The sequence below is a fragment of the Salvia miltiorrhiza genome, chromosome 3, assembly GCF_028751815.1.
Source record: "Salvia miltiorrhiza cultivar Shanhuang (shh) chromosome 3, IMPLAD_Smil_shh, whole genome shotgun sequence".
Lineage (NCBI taxonomy): Eukaryota > Viridiplantae > Streptophyta > Magnoliopsida > Lamiales > Lamiaceae > Salvia > Salvia miltiorrhiza.
In genome coordinates this window covers 4,183,721-4,203,280 of record NC_080389.1, presented here as the reverse complement: position 1 = coordinate 4,203,280, position 19,560 = coordinate 4,183,721, and the positions used below count along the sequence as shown (strand labels likewise).

The following is a 19,560-nucleotide window of genomic DNA, read 5'->3' as shown; positions in this document are numbered from 1 at the left end:
TTTTCCTTCAATATAACGCAAACAAAGAGCTAGTTGTTCCTTTTGGGACACATCACTAGACTCATAGGCCAATATAGCAAATTAGCCATCACCTAGCTCCTCCACAATTCGCTTGGTTGTTTCTTTAGCACAACAATTGATAATATCTTTATGAATAATTGGAGATATCAATTGACAATTGTCGGGAGCATTTTCAAAAGTGACCTTTGAGATGACTTCATTATGTGTGTTCAACCATTTCAAAAGTTCAAGAAAATTTCCCCTATTAAGGGATTCTTCATTTTCTCTATGCCCACGAAATGCCATCCCTTGTCCCAATAGAAAACGCAAACAAGAAATTGAAGCTTTCAAGCGAATTTCATACTCTCTTTGAATCACATCAGTGGCATTTTCAAAAGAAATAAGAATTGATTTTTTCTTCCCATCTCTTAAGTTTGCATATTTCTCATAAGCAAGATTGTGAGCACTTTTAACACCACCAACATGTTTCAGAAATCTTTCCGGTTTATTCTATGACTTAAATCCTCCATTAACAAATGCATCTCCCCCAGCATTAAGCCCCAACTTCATTCTTGAACAAATAGCAAACAAAACAAAATGCAGCATCTTTCTCAATACTATATTCAAGCCAATCCCATTTTTCAAACCAAGAAACACTAAATCGACGCAAACCTCCAAGGTCTTTGCGAGGAAAATCATGAGTTTTTGGTTGGCAAGGTTTTTTCAGAATATATGCTCTCCTAACCGCATCTCGTTCATTTGGAGGATAATCCATTATGCTAATTCTTTTTCCCGGGTCATGAGGAAGAAGCTCAACATCATAAATCAATTCTCTATCCTCTAATGGCACACTAGTACTACTTGAACCACCCAAATTTATAACATTTTATTGAGCTTGAGGTAACTTATCTGTTGGAGAAGAAGACTCACTCTCTTGAGATTTCATTTTCTTGAACATAAATTGCCGAAGATCGGGTTGTTTTGTAGTTCCTTTTGATTTTTTTGATTTAGGAGTTTCACTTGTCATTCCTACATGCAAATTCAATACACAAATATAAGAGTTCTATAAAAAAATTAAAGTCTAAAGTTATTCACAAACATAAACAAGTTTGCATATCAAATAAGTAGAAATATAATTTATAAATTAATTAGTTATTTTATGAAATAGATTATGTGCATTATATAATATCTTTAATTTAAACAAAAAATATATAATAATACTTTAGAATTGAATAAATGAATCGAATTGTAAACGAAAAATTAAAGAACGCGATAAATTTAAAATCAATAAAATATTTTTTTTACCTCCAAAATTGTAACACCCCACATTTTTCCTTATATTATATATTTTGAGATTTATGTTTAAGAGCACTGAGATATAAAAATAAGTTATTGATGAGATGAGATATCCCAATAGTTTGAGTTATTATATTTTCGATGATGGGACTAGAGAATGAAATACTTTGAGGAAGTAAGGATGTATAGAGATGTTGGTTGAACATTGATGAAGTTAAAAATGTCTTTTCTTTCGATAGTTTGTAGCCGAGCTCTGGCCTTGGAGTTCTGCTATGGCCTGGGAGTTTTGCTCGGGAAGCGAGCTCTGCTATGCTCGGGAAGCGAGCTCTGCTATGCCAGAGGCGAAGTCATTCCTCTGCACTGCCGCCGATTCCTCTGCTCGACAGAGAAATCACCGTTCCTCTGACTTGACAGAGAGATCACCATTCCGCTGTACTGATGAGCATTCTGCTGTACTGACGAGCATTTCGCTGTACTGGCGTCGATTCCGCTGTACTGGCGTCGATTCCTTTGCACTGGCGAGCATTTCCTCTGCTCTGGCGAGTTTCTCTTCTTTGCTCTGCCAAGTGAATTATATTTTGAGCTGTCTCTGCTTTGACAGAGGAATCACGATTCCTCTGCTTTGACAGAGAAATCACGATTCATCTGCTCTGCCAGAGAAATCAGAAATCATGATTTCTCTGCTCTGGTGCGGAACTGACTTAGAGAGAAAGGAGTCAAAGCAAGTGGATAAACATAGTTAACGGATAAGATATTTTATGCAAGTGGATAATTAAGCATGTGTTATTTATCCAATATTTGATGGCTAAGTAAATGGGGTTAAATAAAACAACACCTTTCTCTTTCATCCCCCATAACAGACGTCTCTTTCCTCTCTCTTCTCTCTCTCCTCTCTCGACTGACATCACCCAACACCATTGATGAGCTAGTAAAAAGCTTCACAAGCTACTTGTATTCCATAACCACCGTTTTAATCAAGCTGAAAACACTCGTAAATCCATAGAACAAAAGTTAGGTTGAAGGCTCGAGCTAGGAATCAAGAATGTGGAGTTATACTTTTCGTTATACAGATCATAAGAGTAAGCTTCTAAACACATGAATCTATTTATATCTAAGCTTTATGAGCATGTAAATGGAGGATTAAAGCATGAAAACAACTCCTAATTCAAGCTGGTAATTTTCGAAGATTTCTAGGGTTGGAAGTCTTCTAAAATTTTGTCGTCTTCTAACTTTAAGAGGAGAGTATATGCATGTTATTAAGATGTTATTTATTGGTCTTTGAATGAAAAACATGAATTGATTTTGAGATATGGAATACTAAAGGTGTTAAGTTGTGTGATGTTGGAAAGTTGAAGTTCATGAAGAAAGTGAGGATTTGAGTATATAAATGAGCCTATGAGATTGTAGTTATGATAGTTGATGGATTAAAATGATGATTAAAGATGATTGATAATGATTATGATTAATTGGTTTGACAAAAAATAGAGTATGCTTAGCTATATGTTTAGGGTAGACTAGTTGATGAGTTAATTGGCTAGCTTATTAAGCTACTGACTTGATTAATTTCGACGGGGTTATTGATACCCAAAAATCTTGAACATTTTATGGTAAGTATATATAAGTGTTAGAAACGTTCATGTAAAGTTTAAAGTCATTTGAACATCGTTTGATAGTCTTTTAAATTATGAATCTCCAGCTGCTACTTTCTACCGAAGGTGTGGAAGAAACAGATACAGGAGTCATTTTTACAGTAGCTTTTCCTGAGTTTATGGTTTCCAAATTTTTATATGAACAAGATGAACATGTTAGCTAGCTACCCATAAAATTTCAAGTCATTTTGACAAGGTCTACTATTTTTTCAAAATCAAAACTTCCAGTTTCACCAAAACTGTCGAAAATGGTAGACTGTAGGAAAATGGTCATATCTCTTAAACCACTTAGTGTTTTACAACCTACTTTTTTTTTAAATAAAACTAGACTTTAATAGGTTTCAAATGGTATGAGTCCCAAACCCAGGAGAGTTCCGAGGTAAAGCAGGTTATTGCTTGAAGTTGGGACAGAGTATATGAAGTCAAGTGTGGTCTTTCAGTACATCTACTTTTGAATTATTATAATTTCATGTGTTAAAGATGATAACTATACACCATATTAATTCATAAAAATTCTAATGGGGTATATATATATGTATATATATATATATATATATATTTAGATATAACACCATGTGATTGTAAGATGGATTGAGTATTTAAGAGTTGTTCTTTAATAAACAGATTAGACTTAAAATTTTGGTGATGGGTTGAAAATGGAAACGATAAATACTTAGGATGTATTATTATAAGAGTGATTAGTTACATGGAAACAATAAGAAAGGAAGACTAGTACTTAGATAAGAATAGTAAACCTGAGTGGGGATTTGTCTGATCGACGTTTATTTTATTACATGAATCGCCTATGCCAATGATGATATCTGAAGACACAGGGCATAAGTAGGATTGCTCCGAAGTACGAGGACCAAAGCTAAGATTTTCAGGTGGGCATTACTTCTACTATACGTATATAGAGATCCCCTGCGTGTCGTAGGCCTCTTATACGAATATATATATGCATGAGATGATTTTAACTGTTAATTTCAGTTTATTATTATGCCCAAAATGATAAATGAAATGTTTATGAAATGAAATGAAATGTTTATGAAATGATTGACTGCCAAAAATGTTTATGTTTTACGTATGTATCCTATCTGTGTTGGTTCGCCAACTTTAAAGGAAATCCAATTGGGATCCTATGCTAGACAAAGGTCGCTAGCTAGGGTTAACGTGTACACTCATGGAGATCGCGAGTCGCTTGCGACCGGTTTTGGCGTCCGTGGTAAGGAGGCCTCCTTCCCGGCGCGTGACAGAAAGGAACAGATATGGATCATATGAAGGAAAATGGGTCGGCCGACCAATCTTATGAAAATGAAAGAAATGTTTTTAGTAAGCGCAGGACTTTCAAGAAAACCCCTGTGTGTTACTGTTGGCAGTTCAATTTATATATGTGTATGCATGTTTGTTTTTCGGCTTATGCCACTGAATATTTTTATACTCAGCCCTGCATGTATTTCTAAATGTGCAGGTTGAGCAGGCGATGGAATGGATCGGTGTTGAGCGGATTCCCTTTTGACGGTCATGTAATGAAACCTTGAGTATGCATCTCCATATGCATAACTCACACGTTTTTCCGCTGCAAACACTCTGACTTGTTACCGTTTCTATTTGAACTTATTACTACTTCATTTTGATTAACTTTCATTTGAGGTCTAGTCGTTATGGCAGGCTCGTTTGTAAACTACCCAAGCGGTTATATATATATATATATATATATATATATATATATATATATATATATCACTAGTTTGTTGTTATTAATGTTGGTTACTTAACAAATCCCCTTTGTTTTCTAGTTCTCATTGTTCACCCCAAGTCATAACGCCGGTTAACCTGTCATTGGGATAGTGGGCTGTGACAGAATGGTACAATTTCAAAAGAACATAGACCACTAGATTAGTAGGATATTTCTACAATCTAGATTCTTAAAGTGATGATTTAGAAGAATGAAAGAGAACTTAGAGCATTTCAGCTCCCTCAAGAAAACAATGATTCTTTTGAACTACAAAGAGGAATGAAAAGATATGTACGAGGTAAAGGAAAAGCACAGAATGAGGTAAAGATATGTACAAAGGAGCCTGCCATAACGACTAGACCTCAAATGAAAGTTAATCAAAATGAAGTAGTAATAAGTTCAAATAGAAACGGTAACAAGTCAGAGTGTTTGCAGCGGAAAAACGTGTGAGTTATGCATATGGAGATGCATACTCAAGGTTTCATTACATGACCGTCAAAAGGGAATCCGCTCAACACCGATCCATTCCATCGCCTGCTCAACCTGCACATTTAGAAATACATGCAGGGCTGAGTATAAAAATATTCAGTGGCATAAGCCGAAAAACAAACATGCATACACATATATAAATTGAACTGCCAACAGTAACACACAGGGGTTTTCTTGAAAGTCCTGCGCTTACTAAAAATATTTCTTTCATTTTCATAAGATTGGTCGACCGACCCATTTCCTTCATATGATCCATATCTGTTCCTTTCTGTCACGCGCCGGGAAGGAGGCCTCCTTACCACGGACGCCAAGACCGGTCACAAGCGACTCGCGATCTCCATGAGTGTACACGTTAACCCTAGCTAGCGACCTTTGTCTAGCATAGGATCCCAATTGGATTTCCTTTAAAGTTGGCGAACCAACACAGATAGGATACATACGTAAAACATAAACATTTTTGGCAGTCAATCATTTCATAAACATTTCATTTCATTTCATAAACATTTCATTTCATTTCATAAACATTTCATTTATCATTTTGGGCATAATAATAAACTGAAATTAACACTTAAAATCATCTCATGCATATATTCGTATAAGAGGCCTACGACACGCAGGGGATCTCTATATACGTATAGTAGAAGTAATGCCCACCTGAAAATCTTAGCTTTGGTCCTCGTACTTCGGAGCAATCCTACTTATGCCCTGTGTCTTCAGATATCATCATTGGCATAGGCGATTCATGTAATAAAATAAACGTCGATCAGACAAATCCCCACTCAGGTTTACTATTCTTATCTAAGTACTAGTCTTCCTTTCTTATTGTTTCCATGTAACTAATCACTCTTATAATAATACATCCTAAGTATTTATCGTTTCCATTTTCAACCCATTGTTCGCTATTTATTTTCGCTACGCCGCAAGTATACGGTGTAGTTGCAATAAGTGGAAGTAAGGTCGTATCCCACAAGGATTGGTGAATTCAAACTTCTAAATACTATTAATAAGTTATTTTCAATCTATTTAGACAAACCAAAGATGAAGAGATATTGAAGGTTAAATCAAAGTTAAATTAAAGCAAACAAACTAAATAACAATAATATAAACTTAGTTAAAAAATTGGGGAATGACTCGAAGGAAAGTTATCCTAGGGACTAGATTTCAATGGATCGTAATGAACTTCAATCTAAATCAATATAAATCTTGATATGGCCTACTTATCTAGGGCGATCTCCCCACTAGTTTTAGCCCCCTCCCGGACGACTAAAACAGTAGATTACGGGTCATAATTGCCGTCCCCGGTCAATTTCTAACCTATAACTCCCAAGAGCACAAAAGATCAACAAGCCCTCACCCAACTCTCAACCTCCCGGTTTGTTCGCTATTTTCTTTACACGCCGCAAGTGTACGGGTGCAATTGTATATAGTGGCAAACAAGGTCGAATCCACAGGGACTAATGGTTATCAATGCCTACTCTTAATTATTTTACTCTATCTGGATGAACGATTATTAAAGTTTTGATTTTGGAAAACAAACTTAAAGTAAAATAAAGAAACACTGAAAAGAAATCAAGCTGTGAAAACGCGAAGTAACAGAAGAAAGAGAGTTTCCCAAGGCAAAGGTTTCAACAGATTCTCCTAACTAACATGTTTGATTCAATTAATGAGATAATTCCTAAGGCAATCTCAAAGTTAATTCATACCCACTCCCGTGGCATACAAATCGTTGATTACATGCAAGGTTACCATCCCTGGATCACACTTCTAACATGTAACTCCTAAAAGTTCCTAGGATTAAAGCCTTCACAATTATTAATTCCCTTTAGAATTAAAATAAATGTGTTCTATGTTCTTAGTTTAGGTAATAATTATCATCTCCCGATCTCAAATTAAAACAGGTAATAATTATCATCTCCCGATCTCAAATTAAAACCTATGATTATGCTAAATTGGTGATCAAGCAATAAAGCAAACAATTATAACAAGAACATAGAAAGGAATATAAATCTCAATTAATTAAATCAACAGTCAGAAATTCGAATCATGTTTACTCCCTAAACCCTGGGAAAAAGGGATTTAGCCACACATAGACATATGACTAACAATCACAATCTCAATCTCAATAAAACTAATGAACATTAAACAATGAAAAACCGTAGAGAAGTCGAGATTCTTCCGTCTTGCTCTTGCTCCGTGTCTCACAGCTCTCAGGAAAAGTAAAAATATGATAAAAAGTGATTGGGGAATAAGTTATTGGATGGTATTTATATGCCCTAGGTCTTCAAGCTCCAAAAATACTCCAAAATCGCGCTTTAAGTGAAAAATCCGAAAACTGGGCGAGAAAATGGCGTCTCGCGCGGCCGCGCGCCGAGACCGCATGACCTCGCGCGGCCTGCTCGCGCGCCCGCGCGCTCCTCCAGCAAGCTTTGCTCCGTCGCGCGGCCGGGTCGCGCGGCCTCGCGCCTGGACCGCGCAACCTCGCGCGGCCTTGCGCAGTGATTTTGTTTTGGCTCGTTCTCTCTCGTCCGAACTCCGATTTACAAACCGTTTATGCTCACGAACTCCTCTCGAGACGAACTACAACTTGTATTTCAGCCAAATCTTCCAAATTCGACTTCATTATTTCTGAAAATTCGTTCAAACAACGAGCAAGTGACAAGTTCTTGACCATAAACCAATATAAGCTCAAATAAATCAACAAACACACAAAATCCTCATAACTAAACATAAAAAATGACACACCAAGAGGTAAAAATGCATGTTTATCACCGGTTTATTGAGATGATATGTATCAAACTCCTAATCTATTATAATTATCCTCTCCCGATTCAAATCACAAATTAGAAATGCACAAAAGGTGGCCAACCAATCATACAAGAGATAAATCTAGGGCTTGAAAAGATAACAATAAGCACAATCAAGATATAAATATTAAACAAAGAAATCAATCCATTACAAATCCATCTAATCTAATCCCTAAGATAAGAGATTTTAGCCAAGCATATTCATAATAAAAACAAATCCCAAGTCATAAGAAAACATAAATAAAGATATAGAGAGATAGAGATTCATAGACAAATCCTATAATCTTGATCTTCAATCATGTAATCTTGATGAGCTCCTTTCCAAGTCTTCCCCTTCTTTATTTGATTTTGGTGTTGTTTTTGTGTATGGAAGAAGAGAAAAATGGTAGATAATGGAGGCTAGGGTTTTTGAGAGGTGAAGAATGGTGGATGGTATGAGAAAAGAGGGGGAAAAAGGAGTTTTGGGGCTAAAAATCCCGTTTGGGCCCACAAAAACGCACAATTCTGCCTTTTGACCGCGTTCACGGCCGTGACCGCGGTACAGGACCGTGGGAGAGCTTTTGGAGGGGGCCCGCGGTCGGGCCCGCGGCCGCGGCCCGGACCGCGGGTGCCGTCTGGCGTTCTGGACGATTTTGGAGCAGAGGCCCGCGGTCGGGCCCGTGACCGCGGCCCGGACCGCGGGGTACTGGACTCTGTGCGCAGTCCGCTTGTTTTGCTCCGTTCTCCCTCGTCCGGACTTGGATTTGGTCGTCGTTTGAGTTCACGGATTCCTCTCGAGACGTACTTCAATCTCATGTCTTCAAAATCCTCCAATTAATCCTTGATTTTCCCTGAAATCACTCCAAAACTACACCAAGGAATCAAAACTCAACAAAACTCAAAATTGGGATACAAACACATATTAGCAATCAATTCATGGGAGAAAATGACAACAATTCATGCGATATTGAGGTACGAAAACCATGTTTGTCACTCATCACCAAAATTTTAAGTCTAATCTGTTTATTAAAGAACAACTCTTAAATACTCAACCCATCTAACAATCACATGGTGTTATATCTAAATATATATATATATATATATATATATATATATATATATAGGGTGTGGTTCTAGAGAGAACTACATTATTTGTGAGAACGGGAGAACCATCAAATCTAATGCATCCACTGTAAAAATTAATGCATTCGCTGTTAAAATTAATACACTAAAAAAATTAAAAAAAAATGCTCCCTTCAGGATTCGAACCCAGGATCTGCATTCATCCAACAAGATGATGCATCCACCGTAGATCTTGATGATCGAATGGCTGAAAATGGTTCTCCGGTCTTCTTTTATTTATGGTTCTTTCTTGAACCTCTCCCTATATATATATACATATATATATATACCCCATTAGCATTTTTATGAATTAATATGGTGTATAGTTATCATCTTTAACACATGAAATTATAATAATTCAAAAGTAGATGTACTGAAAGACCACACTTGACTTCATATACTCTGTCCCAACTTCAAGCAATAACCTGCTTTACCTCGGAACTCTCCTTGGTTTGGGACTCATACCATTTGAAACCTCTTAAAGTCTAGTTTTATTTAAAAAAAAGTAGGTTGTAAAACACTAAGTGGTTTAAGAGATATGACCATTTTCCTACAGTCTACCATTTTCGACAGTTTTGGTGAAACTGGAAGTTTTGATTTTGAACAAATAGTAGACCTTGTCAAAATGACTTGAAATTTTGTGGGTAGCTAGCTAACATGTTCATCTTGTTCATATAAAAATTTGGAAACCATAAACTCAGGAAAAGCTACTGGAAAAATGACTCTTGTATCTGTTTCTTCCACACCTTCGGTAGAAAGTAGCAGCTGGAGATTCATAATTTAAAAGAATATCAAACGATGTTCAAATGACTTTAATCTTTACATGAGCGTTCCTAACACTTATATATACTTACCATAAAAATTTCAAGATTTTTGGGTATCAATAACCCCGTCGAAATTAATCAAGTCAGTAGCTTAATAAGCTAGCCAATTAACTCATCAACTAGTCTACCCTAAACATATAGCTAAGCATACTCTATTTTTTGTCAAACCAATTAATCATAATCACACAACTTAACACCTTTAGTATTCCATATCTCAAAATCAATTCATGCTTTTCATTCAAAGACCAATAAATAACATCTTAATAACATGCATATACTCTCATCTTAAAGTTAGAAGACGATAAAATTTTAGAAGACTTCCAACCCTAGAAATCTTCGAAAATTACCAGCTTGAATTAGGAGTTGTTTTCATGCTTTAATCCTCCATTTACATGCTCATAAAGCTTAGATATAAATAGATTCATGTGTTTAGAAGCTTACTCTTATGATCTGTATAACGAAAAGTATAACTCCACCTTCTTGATTCCTAGCTCGAGCCTTCAACCTAGCCTTTGTTCTATGGATTTACGAGTGTTTTCAGCTTGATTAAAATGGTGGTTATGGAATACAAGTAGCTTGTGAAGCTTTTTACTAGCTCATCAATGGTGTTGGGTGATGTCAGTCGAGAGAGGAGAGAGAGAAGAGAGAGGAAAGGGACGTCTGTTATGGGGGATGAAAGAGAAAGGTGTTGTTTTATTTAACCCCATTTACTTAGCCATCAAGTATTGGATAAATAACACATGCTTAATTATCCACTTGCATAAAATATCTTATCCGTTAACTATGTTTATCCACTTGCTTTGACTCCTTTCTCTCTAAGTCAGTTCCGCACCAGAGCAGAGGAATCGTGATTTCTCTGGCAGAGCAGAGGAATCGTGATTTCTCTGTCAAAGCAGAGGAATCGTGATTCCTCTGTCAAAGCAGAGACAACTCAAAATATAATTCACTTGGCAGAGCAAAGAAGAGAAACTCGCCAGAGCAGAGGAAATGCTCGCCAGTGCAGAGGAATCGACGCCAGTACAGCGGAATCGACGCCAGTACAACGAAATGCTCGTCAGTACAGCGGAATGCTCATCAGTACAGCGGAATGGTGATCTCTCTATCAAGTAAGAGGAACGGTGATTTCTCTGTCGAGCAGAGGAATCGACGCCAGTGCAGAGGAATGACTTCGCCTCTGGCATAGCAGAGCTCGCTTCCCGAGCAGAGTTCGCAAGCCAGAGCAAAACTCCCAGGCCATAGCAGAACTCCAAGGCCAGAGCTCGGCTTCAAACTATCGAAAGAAAAGATATTTTTAACTTCATCAATGTTCAACCAACATCTCTATACATCCTTACTTCCTCAAAGTATTTCATTCTCTAGTCCCATCATTGAAAATATAATAACTCAAACTATTGAGATATCTCATCTCATCAATAACTTATTTTTATATCTCAGTGCTCTTAAACATAAATCTCAAAATATATAATATAAGAAAAAATGCGGTGTGTTACATCTACTATCAAATTTAGATAAAATTCATGACTTCATGCATAATTTAAAATTCATGTGGCTCATATAAATACACTTAACTCACCAATTAAAACTTATGCATCGCATTTATAAAAATTTTCTTTAACTTAGCACATTAAAACACATATAACGATTAAATCACATCAGATAAATCAAACCAATTTTTTATTATTAATGGATGCCGAACGCTAATTATTAATAATTAAGCCCTTAATCAGGGATTAGAAGTCGGGGTATGACAAAAATCCTCCAAAACTCCTAATATTTCTTTTAGAACAGTTTGTTGTGTAGTCAATAATGCGTGGAATATGCCAATATTTCGTCTCTATCTGATTTTAACTCTTTTTTATTCCTTTAGAATCGTCTCTCACTTTGTGGCTTTCAAAAAAAATTGTATTTGTGTGTATGTGTTTCTCACATACAGCCGCCGCTTCTTTCTAATTTTTTTTGTAATATGTAGCTCTCAATTCTCAAAATTTGTACACACTTTTTAAAGAGAGCCGCCCTTTTTTACTTTCAATGGGCCCAAGCCCATTAATATTAATATTTACATGAAAGAAATCGGTTGGATTGTTTGGGGGACAAAATACTTAAAACAATTCTAAATACATAATACTACTAGTAATTTTTTTTTTGGGGTACAACTGTACCCTCATCGCCCCTTATAGATCCGCCTCTGCCATCCTCTTTAATATTTTATCCTTACTAACACCCTTTATTTACAAAAAAATCCACCTCAAATTCAATCTCAACCATACATCTCATAAAGTGGTGGGACCCTTTCTCTACTACATCTAAATGATCACCAATTTTATTAAATCTTGTGCTCAAGCAATTTGACATAATCTTGGCGGACAGAGGGAGTATACATAACTACGGATTTACGATGGAATATATAAAAAAAATTAAAAAATATACTCCCTCCGTCCACCAATTAAAGGCCTATATGAAAAAACACGGGTTTTAAGAAAAAAATATATTTTTATTAGTTGAGTGGAGAAAGTGTCCCACTTTTTAAGAAAAAATGTATTTTTATTAGTTGAGTGGAGAAAGGGTCCCACTTTTTTGAAAAGAATCTTTGACTTTTTTGATTAAATAATGAATAAAAGCTTACCAAAAATAGGTAGGCCTTGTTTTTGTGGACGGACAAAAAAGGCAAGTAGGCCTTGAATTGGTGGACGGAGGGAGTAATATATATAGACACGGATTTACGACAGAATATATAAAAAAATAAAAATAATACAATATATATAGCTATGGATTTACAATGGAATATTAAAAAAAAATTAATACAATATATATACCTACGGATTTACGATTTATGACGGAATATTAAAAAATATAATATGTATATAGCTACGGATTTACGACGAAAAATAATAAAAAAATGTCGGTTAACTACGGAATTCCGTCATTAAATTTAACGACTATAAGTTTTCGTCGAAGGTGTGAACAGTACGACCAAGCATAACCCGACGCTTGGTATACTGTCGTTAAATTTTAATTTTCCGTCGTTAACGATATATGGCTACGGATTAACTATCGAAATTATTTTACGGTTAATTTTAATTTTTATATTATATAATAATTTCATAAATTCATAATGTTGTGCATCTAGAATAGTTGATTTCCAGATTTTATATTGCATTTTGTTAGTTTTCGAACTATGTTTGTTTTGCTCTTTCTTCACTTTATGTTTGTAGGTGTTTTGACCAAGTCAAGAGATGGAAATCGTGAGGATTGGAGGAGGAAAGGAAGGAACGAATTCTGTTGAGAGAAGGAAGGAACAAGAGAAGATAAGGAGAGAGAAAGAAGGAGTTGTTGGGAGCTCCTAAATCAAAGGGATGAGTAGCTCGTGAAGACTGATTCTTCCAACTAACTCAACGGCCACTCATCCACTTCCCAACCCACGAACTCATACTTGGAGATCAAGATTTGAAGGTCTATAAATACCAAGGAAGAGTTCAGTTCAGATCACGAACTTTGAGAGAAGATATCTAGCTTTTGAGTGATCTGTGCAGGAGTGCTGTTTCTCGTGTTGGGATAACATTAGCTATAGCATTCTGTGTTTTGTTGGATTTCGGAGTATAGCTCTTGAATCCAGTTTTAGTTTGGTAGTGAGAGTGTATAGTGTTCAATACCTAGTCCTTTGTAAAGGTATTGAACGTGAGTGTCATTCTCCGTTTAGTAATTTCGCCATAAGGCATTCTTCAAGTTATTTATAACTTGAAGAAATTTTTCCAAAGTTTGGTGTTCGTTTATTTCCGCTGCATTATTTACTCTGTGCTGTGGGGTGTGTTACTTTAACACAAGGTTTTCAGTTAGTTCGTGTGGAGCAACACTTTCAATTGGCGTCAGAGCCAACACTCGATACACTGAGTGTGATCCTTGGTGTTGTTACAACAATTCCCGTCATAGTTGTTACAACAGTTGTTTCCACATGGAGCCGTTTGGTGTTATGCGTCCTCCTATCCTTGATGGTGCAAACTACTCGGCCTGGAGGATAAGAATCCGACAGTACATCAAGGCTATCGACCTTAAAGCCTGGCACTGCGTCGAAGAAGGGTGGTCTGCCCCCAAGACCACTGATGCCCATGGTGATGTGATTTTGACACCACCTGCTCAATGGAGTCGAGCTGAGTTCGAGGAGGCAAATTTCAACGAAAAAGCTATGCATGCTATCTATTCTTTCGTGGACATGAACATGTTCAATCTCATAAAGAATAGCACGTCGGCCAAGGAACAATGGGATATACTCCAGAGACACTGCGAGGGCGACACAAGTGTCAAAGAAACAAGGCTGCGACTCCTGACCACTAAGTTCGAAAACATGAAAATGGATGAAGGTGAAGACATCAAGGAGTATTCCAAGAGGATACTCAGTGTGGCTAATGAATGCCGAGAGCTCGGAGATCTAATCAGCAATCGGGTGCTTATCTCCAAAGCACTACGAACGCTCCCACCGCGTTTTGAAATGAAGATTACTGCCATCGAAACAAGTCAGAATGTTGCAAGCCTGGAGTTCGTGGACTTGATGAACACACTCCGGACCTATGAGATGACATTGGAAGAAAGAGGATTGCGTTCAATGCTGGATGCTCCTCTACGACAACAACCAGCAGCCACACCCTTCAGATACGTGATCTAGAAGATTCTGAAGAATTGGAGAAGATTCACGAAGGAGATGATGTTGCACTCATCACAAGGAAGTTCAACAATATGGTGAGAAAACTTAGACGGACCAAAGAGAATGATCGAGAAGGAAGCTCACCAAGGCATGATTCCGCACCACCTAAGAGGAATGACTTCACGCCCCCACGACCAATGAGGAAAGTTGCCTCAACGACTGAAACTTTCAGGTATGATCCAAATTTCATCAATAATGTTCAATGTCGTGAGTGCAAGGGGTTTGGTCACTATGCGAACCAGTGTGCGAACACCCTTCGAAAACGAGGCAAATCATATTGGGTGTCTTAGAGTGATGATGAGGCTGAATTTTTCGATGGTTCGGAAAGCTCAAAGGAAGAAAAAGGAGATGATGATGATCCCGGTCTGTCAGCTTTCCATGTCAAGTTTGGAAAAACCTTGTCTGACGATGAGGATGATGAAGGAGACCAGCTGTTAAACAGGTATGACACAGGGTTCTTTCCAAATTGTCTGTGCTTTAACGCGTGTGTAGGTAACACGGAGGAAAGCAACGAAGAGACCATGCTGGTTGTCATAGAACTTAAAAAATTCTATGACGAACTACTGGGAAAATGGAAAAAGCAAGGAGAGGAGCTTGAAGCAACAAAGGAGGAGAATGTCAAGCTAAAAGGATCGTTGGCAAAGCTTGAAGCCTCAATCACACAAAAAAAAGTCAAGCTTGAGCATGTTACAAGTCAGCTGGAGGAAGCTCAAAGCACCATTGCCAAATGGAATTCAAGTCGGCATAGGTATGATGATTTTGTGTCTGCAGGAACTACGGACACCACTGGACTTGGATACACTGCTGCACCCGCTGCTGAACCCACACCTGGAAAGACAAAGGTAAAATCTACTCATGGAAAGGAGTTTGTCGTGGAAGGAACTTCGGTTGGTCAGACACGACCACAAAGAAAGAGGTATGTGTGTCATTATTGCTTTCAAATTGGCCACATTCAACCCTTCTGTTTCAGGAAGTTCAATGACGAGAAGAAGATCTTTGTCAACTCAAAGAAAACGAGAACCAAAGGGAAGAAAAATCCACCACAAGCTAGTAGAAAAGTCTGGAAGTGGGTCAGAAAAGATGAACTGAAATGTAATGTTGTGTTCACAGCACTGAAAACTAACATCTCAAGTTCATGGTATTTCGACAGTGGATGTTCTCGTCACATGACAGGTGACAATGGCTACCTTAATAACTATCAGGTATGTGATGGTGGATCTGTGTCTTTTGGTGGTGGTTCGAAGGGTAAGATCATTGGTAAAGGCACCTTAAATGTTTCCGGCTTACCTTGTTTGAAAAATGTTTTCCATGTTAAAGGTCTTATGGCAAATTTGATTAGTATTAGTCAACTATGCGATGAGAATTTGCATGTTAAGTTTAACAAGGACTCTTGTGAGGTTTTTGATGCTCAAAATTGTTGTGTAATGAGAGGGCAAAGATCTAGTGATAACTGTTGCCTTGTCGATGATCCTAAGTGCAATAAAGCCCAAATTGATGAAAGCCTGTTGTGGCATCAAAAGTTAGGGCACACAAATTTTAAGAATCTTGACAGGTTGTCCAAGTTGGAAGCAGTCCGAGGTCTCCCAAAAATCATGCAAAAGGAAAAAGAAGTGTGTGAGAGTTGTCAAAAAGGGAAGCAGATCCATGCCACCCATCGTGCTACCCAACAAGCTGAACAACATTTTGGTACGACCCGATGCTTTGAACTGGTTCACATGGATTTGGTAGGACCAGTTGGTGTTGAAAGTATTGGAGGTAAACGGTATGTGTATGTCTTAGTGGATGATTTTTCAAGATATACGTGGACCTTTTTCTTACGTGAAAAATCTGAAACTATTGATGTTTTCAAAACACTCTTTGCCCGGTTTACTAACATGTTTGGTGCGAGAATAGCAAGAATAAGGTCTGACCATGGACGTGAGTTCGAGAATGCGGCTTTCACAAATTTTTGTGAGAAGAAATGAATTTTTCAAGAATTCTCAGCCCCCAAGACGCCACAGCAGAACGGAGTTGTGGAACGAAAGAACCGAACCCTGGTGGAGATGGCAAGAGTGATGTTGGCTTCAAAGAAATTGGCACAACGCTTCTGGGCAGAAGCTGTGAACACCGCATGTCATATCAACAATCGAGTCAACATCAGACCTGGTACGTTCAAAACTCTATATGAAATTCTGCGTGGTAAGAAGCCAAATCTCAAATACTTTCCTGTCTTTGGGTGTGTGTGTCATATACTGAATGACAGAGAATATCTCACAAAGTTTGATGAAAAAAGTGACAAAGGTATCTTTTTGGGATATTCATTGAATAGTCAAGCCTATCGAGTCTTTAACTTGAGAAGCCAAACTATTCAAGAATCTGTAAATGTGGTATTTGATGATGTGAGGAGTATCGCAGATGAGAATAATAGAGAAGAGCAGGTGATGGACATTGTGATGCCAGCAGAGGATGAAACTGCAGATGCTGAGGCAACAGAAGAAATCACACCACAAACACCAGAAGAACAGTGTGATACCGATGAAGAAGGAACCCCCAATAACCAAGGAGAAAATGTGAGTAATGCACCCTCCAGAAGGATTCACAAAAATCACCCAACCTCCCAAGTAATTGGCAATGTAAGTGATGGCATGACCACAAGAGGTAAACCGCCGGTTGATTACCGGAAGATGATTTGCATGTCTTCTCTTTGCACGTCTATACCAGGTTTCTTGTGTTTTGTGTCGAAATTTGAACCAAAAACAGTCAAGGAGGCATTACGTGATGAATTCTGGATGCTAGCCATGCAAGATGAACTTAACCAGTTTGTTCGAAGTGATGTTTGGTATCTTGTGTCTAGACCTGCTGACAGGAATGTGATCGGCACAAAGTGGATCTTCAAGAACAAATCAGACGAGTGTGGGACGATAGTGAGGAACAAGGCGAGACTTGTGGCGCAAGGTTACACCCAAGTCGAAGGTGTTGACTTCGATGACACTTTTGCTCCAGTCGCCCGCATCGAGTCAATACGGCTGCTTCTTGCAATTGCGTGCCATCTCAACATCAAGCTGTACCAAATGGATGTTAAAGGAGCCTTCCTCAACGGCATCTTAAAGGAAGAGGTGTATGTAGAGCAGCCAAAAGGCTTTGAAGATCCACACAGACCACACCACGTCTACAGGCTAAAGAAGGCTCTCTACGGCCTTAAACAAGCTCCTCGAGCATGGTATGGACATCTAACTTCCTTCTTACTTGAGTTTGGATTTGTGAGAGGTTATGCCGATAGGACATTGTTTATTAAAAGAGAAAGTAGTGATATTTTGATCACTCAAATCTTTGTTGATGATATGATTGTTGGCGCTACCTCACAACGTTTGTTAGATGATTTTGCAAGGGCCATGACCACCACGTTCGAGATGAGCATGGTGGGTGAACTAACATTTTTTTTAGGGATCCAAGTCAAGCAAGAACCGGAAGGAATCTTCATCTCACAGGGGAAGTATGCACGAGATATGGTGAAGAGGTTCAATCTGGAAGGTGCAAAGCACATGCGCACGCCAATGGGATCAAGCGACACTCTGTCGAAAGACAATGCTGGGGAGGCAGTAGACCCAACACTCTACAGATCAATGATTGGAAGCCTCCTATATCTCACCGCAACACGACCTGATATCATGTTCAGCGTGTGTGTTTGTGCCAGGTATCAAGCTGATCCTAAAGAGTCTCATTTAAAAGCGGTAAAGCGTGTGATAAGGTATGTGGCTGGCACACTTGATCTTGGCATTTTTTTCTCCAAAGATTCTAACACGAACCTTGTAGCTTTTAGTGATTCAGATTGGGCAGGGGATACTAATGATAGGAAAAGTACAAGTGGTGGGTGTTTTTATCTTGGAAATAACTTGGTGTCGTGGCATAGTAGAAAGCAAAATTGTGTGTCTCTCTCTACTGCAGAATCCGAATATGTTGCTGCAGGATGTTGTTGCTCTCAACTTCTTTGGTTGAGACAAATGTTGTCAGATTACGGTGTGACGAGTGATGTGATGGTGATGCACTGCGACAACATCAGTGCAATAAACATTTCAAAGAATCCGGTCCAACACTCACGAACCAAGCACATCGATATTCGACACCACTTTATTTGCGATTTAGTGGAACAAGAGGTAATTAAGTTAGAGTATGTTCCAACCGAGAACCAAATTACGGATATTTTTACTAAACCTTTGGATTTTGAGAGATTCACCATGTTAAGAAGGTCTCTTGGTCTTTGCCTTCGGAACTAATGAAAAAGGAAATGTTTGTTGCATCAGTTTCAAAAGAAATATTCTTAGATGCAACTGTTTTTTGTCTGTGTGATGCTCTATGTTGTTTCAGCACGTTCCTCTTCACTAACTCAGGATGTGTGTATAATATATATAAAGCACAGAAAAAGCCAAAGTAGTTTGGGGGGCACGGCGTTCGCTGCGACGATGCTACCTTACAAAATGGCCATCCTCGATTGCTTTCACAAATTAAGACTAGGGGCACGGCGTTCGCTGCGATGATGTTCTCTATGTCAATAAAAATGAGTGAATTTTACTTGGTGCTGTGCTTATAAGTGCGAAATAAAGTTTAACTGAGTTATGTGTTAGGGGATGTTGTTATAACAGAAGGCAGATTATTAGATATAATAATTCTGGAAAATCTGTGAAGTTTTTTGGTTCCGATTTTCATGGGATTCTCTCTCTGATCCGCAGGTTCTGTAATTTGTTACGCATATCTTGTTCTTGATTTGAGCATATCTCTATCTTAATCTCCTTCCAACCCTAATTTTCGAATTTTATGGTGAAGATTTACTTGAAAGATTTGGTTTGTTAGTGATTGGATCTGATTTCTTTAGTATTTATTCACTGCATGCAAATCACATCATCACCATTCTTCATCATTGCACTTAGATCTGCGTGAGAGACTCCTGGTTTCCTCTCGTTTTGTACTTAGTCTTTTTTGTGCTCTCATA

At 38.0% G+C, this 19,560-nt stretch overlaps 1 protein-coding gene across 1 annotated transcript; it reads left to right on the top strand.

Annotated features, from left to right (window-relative positions):
• The first annotated feature begins 13,847 nt into the window (after positions 1-13,847).
• LOC131018136 (uncharacterized) lies at positions 13,848-16,558 on the top strand. Its single transcript, XM_057946857.1, has 4 exons — positions 13,848-14,428; positions 14,527-14,766; positions 14,923-15,510; positions 15,565-16,558. Exons 1-4 carry the CDS (start codon positions 13,848-13,850, stop codon positions 16,556-16,558), a joined length of 2,403 nt encoding a protein of 800 aa, XP_057802840.1.
• Positions 16,559-19,560: the final 3,002 nt, after the last annotated feature.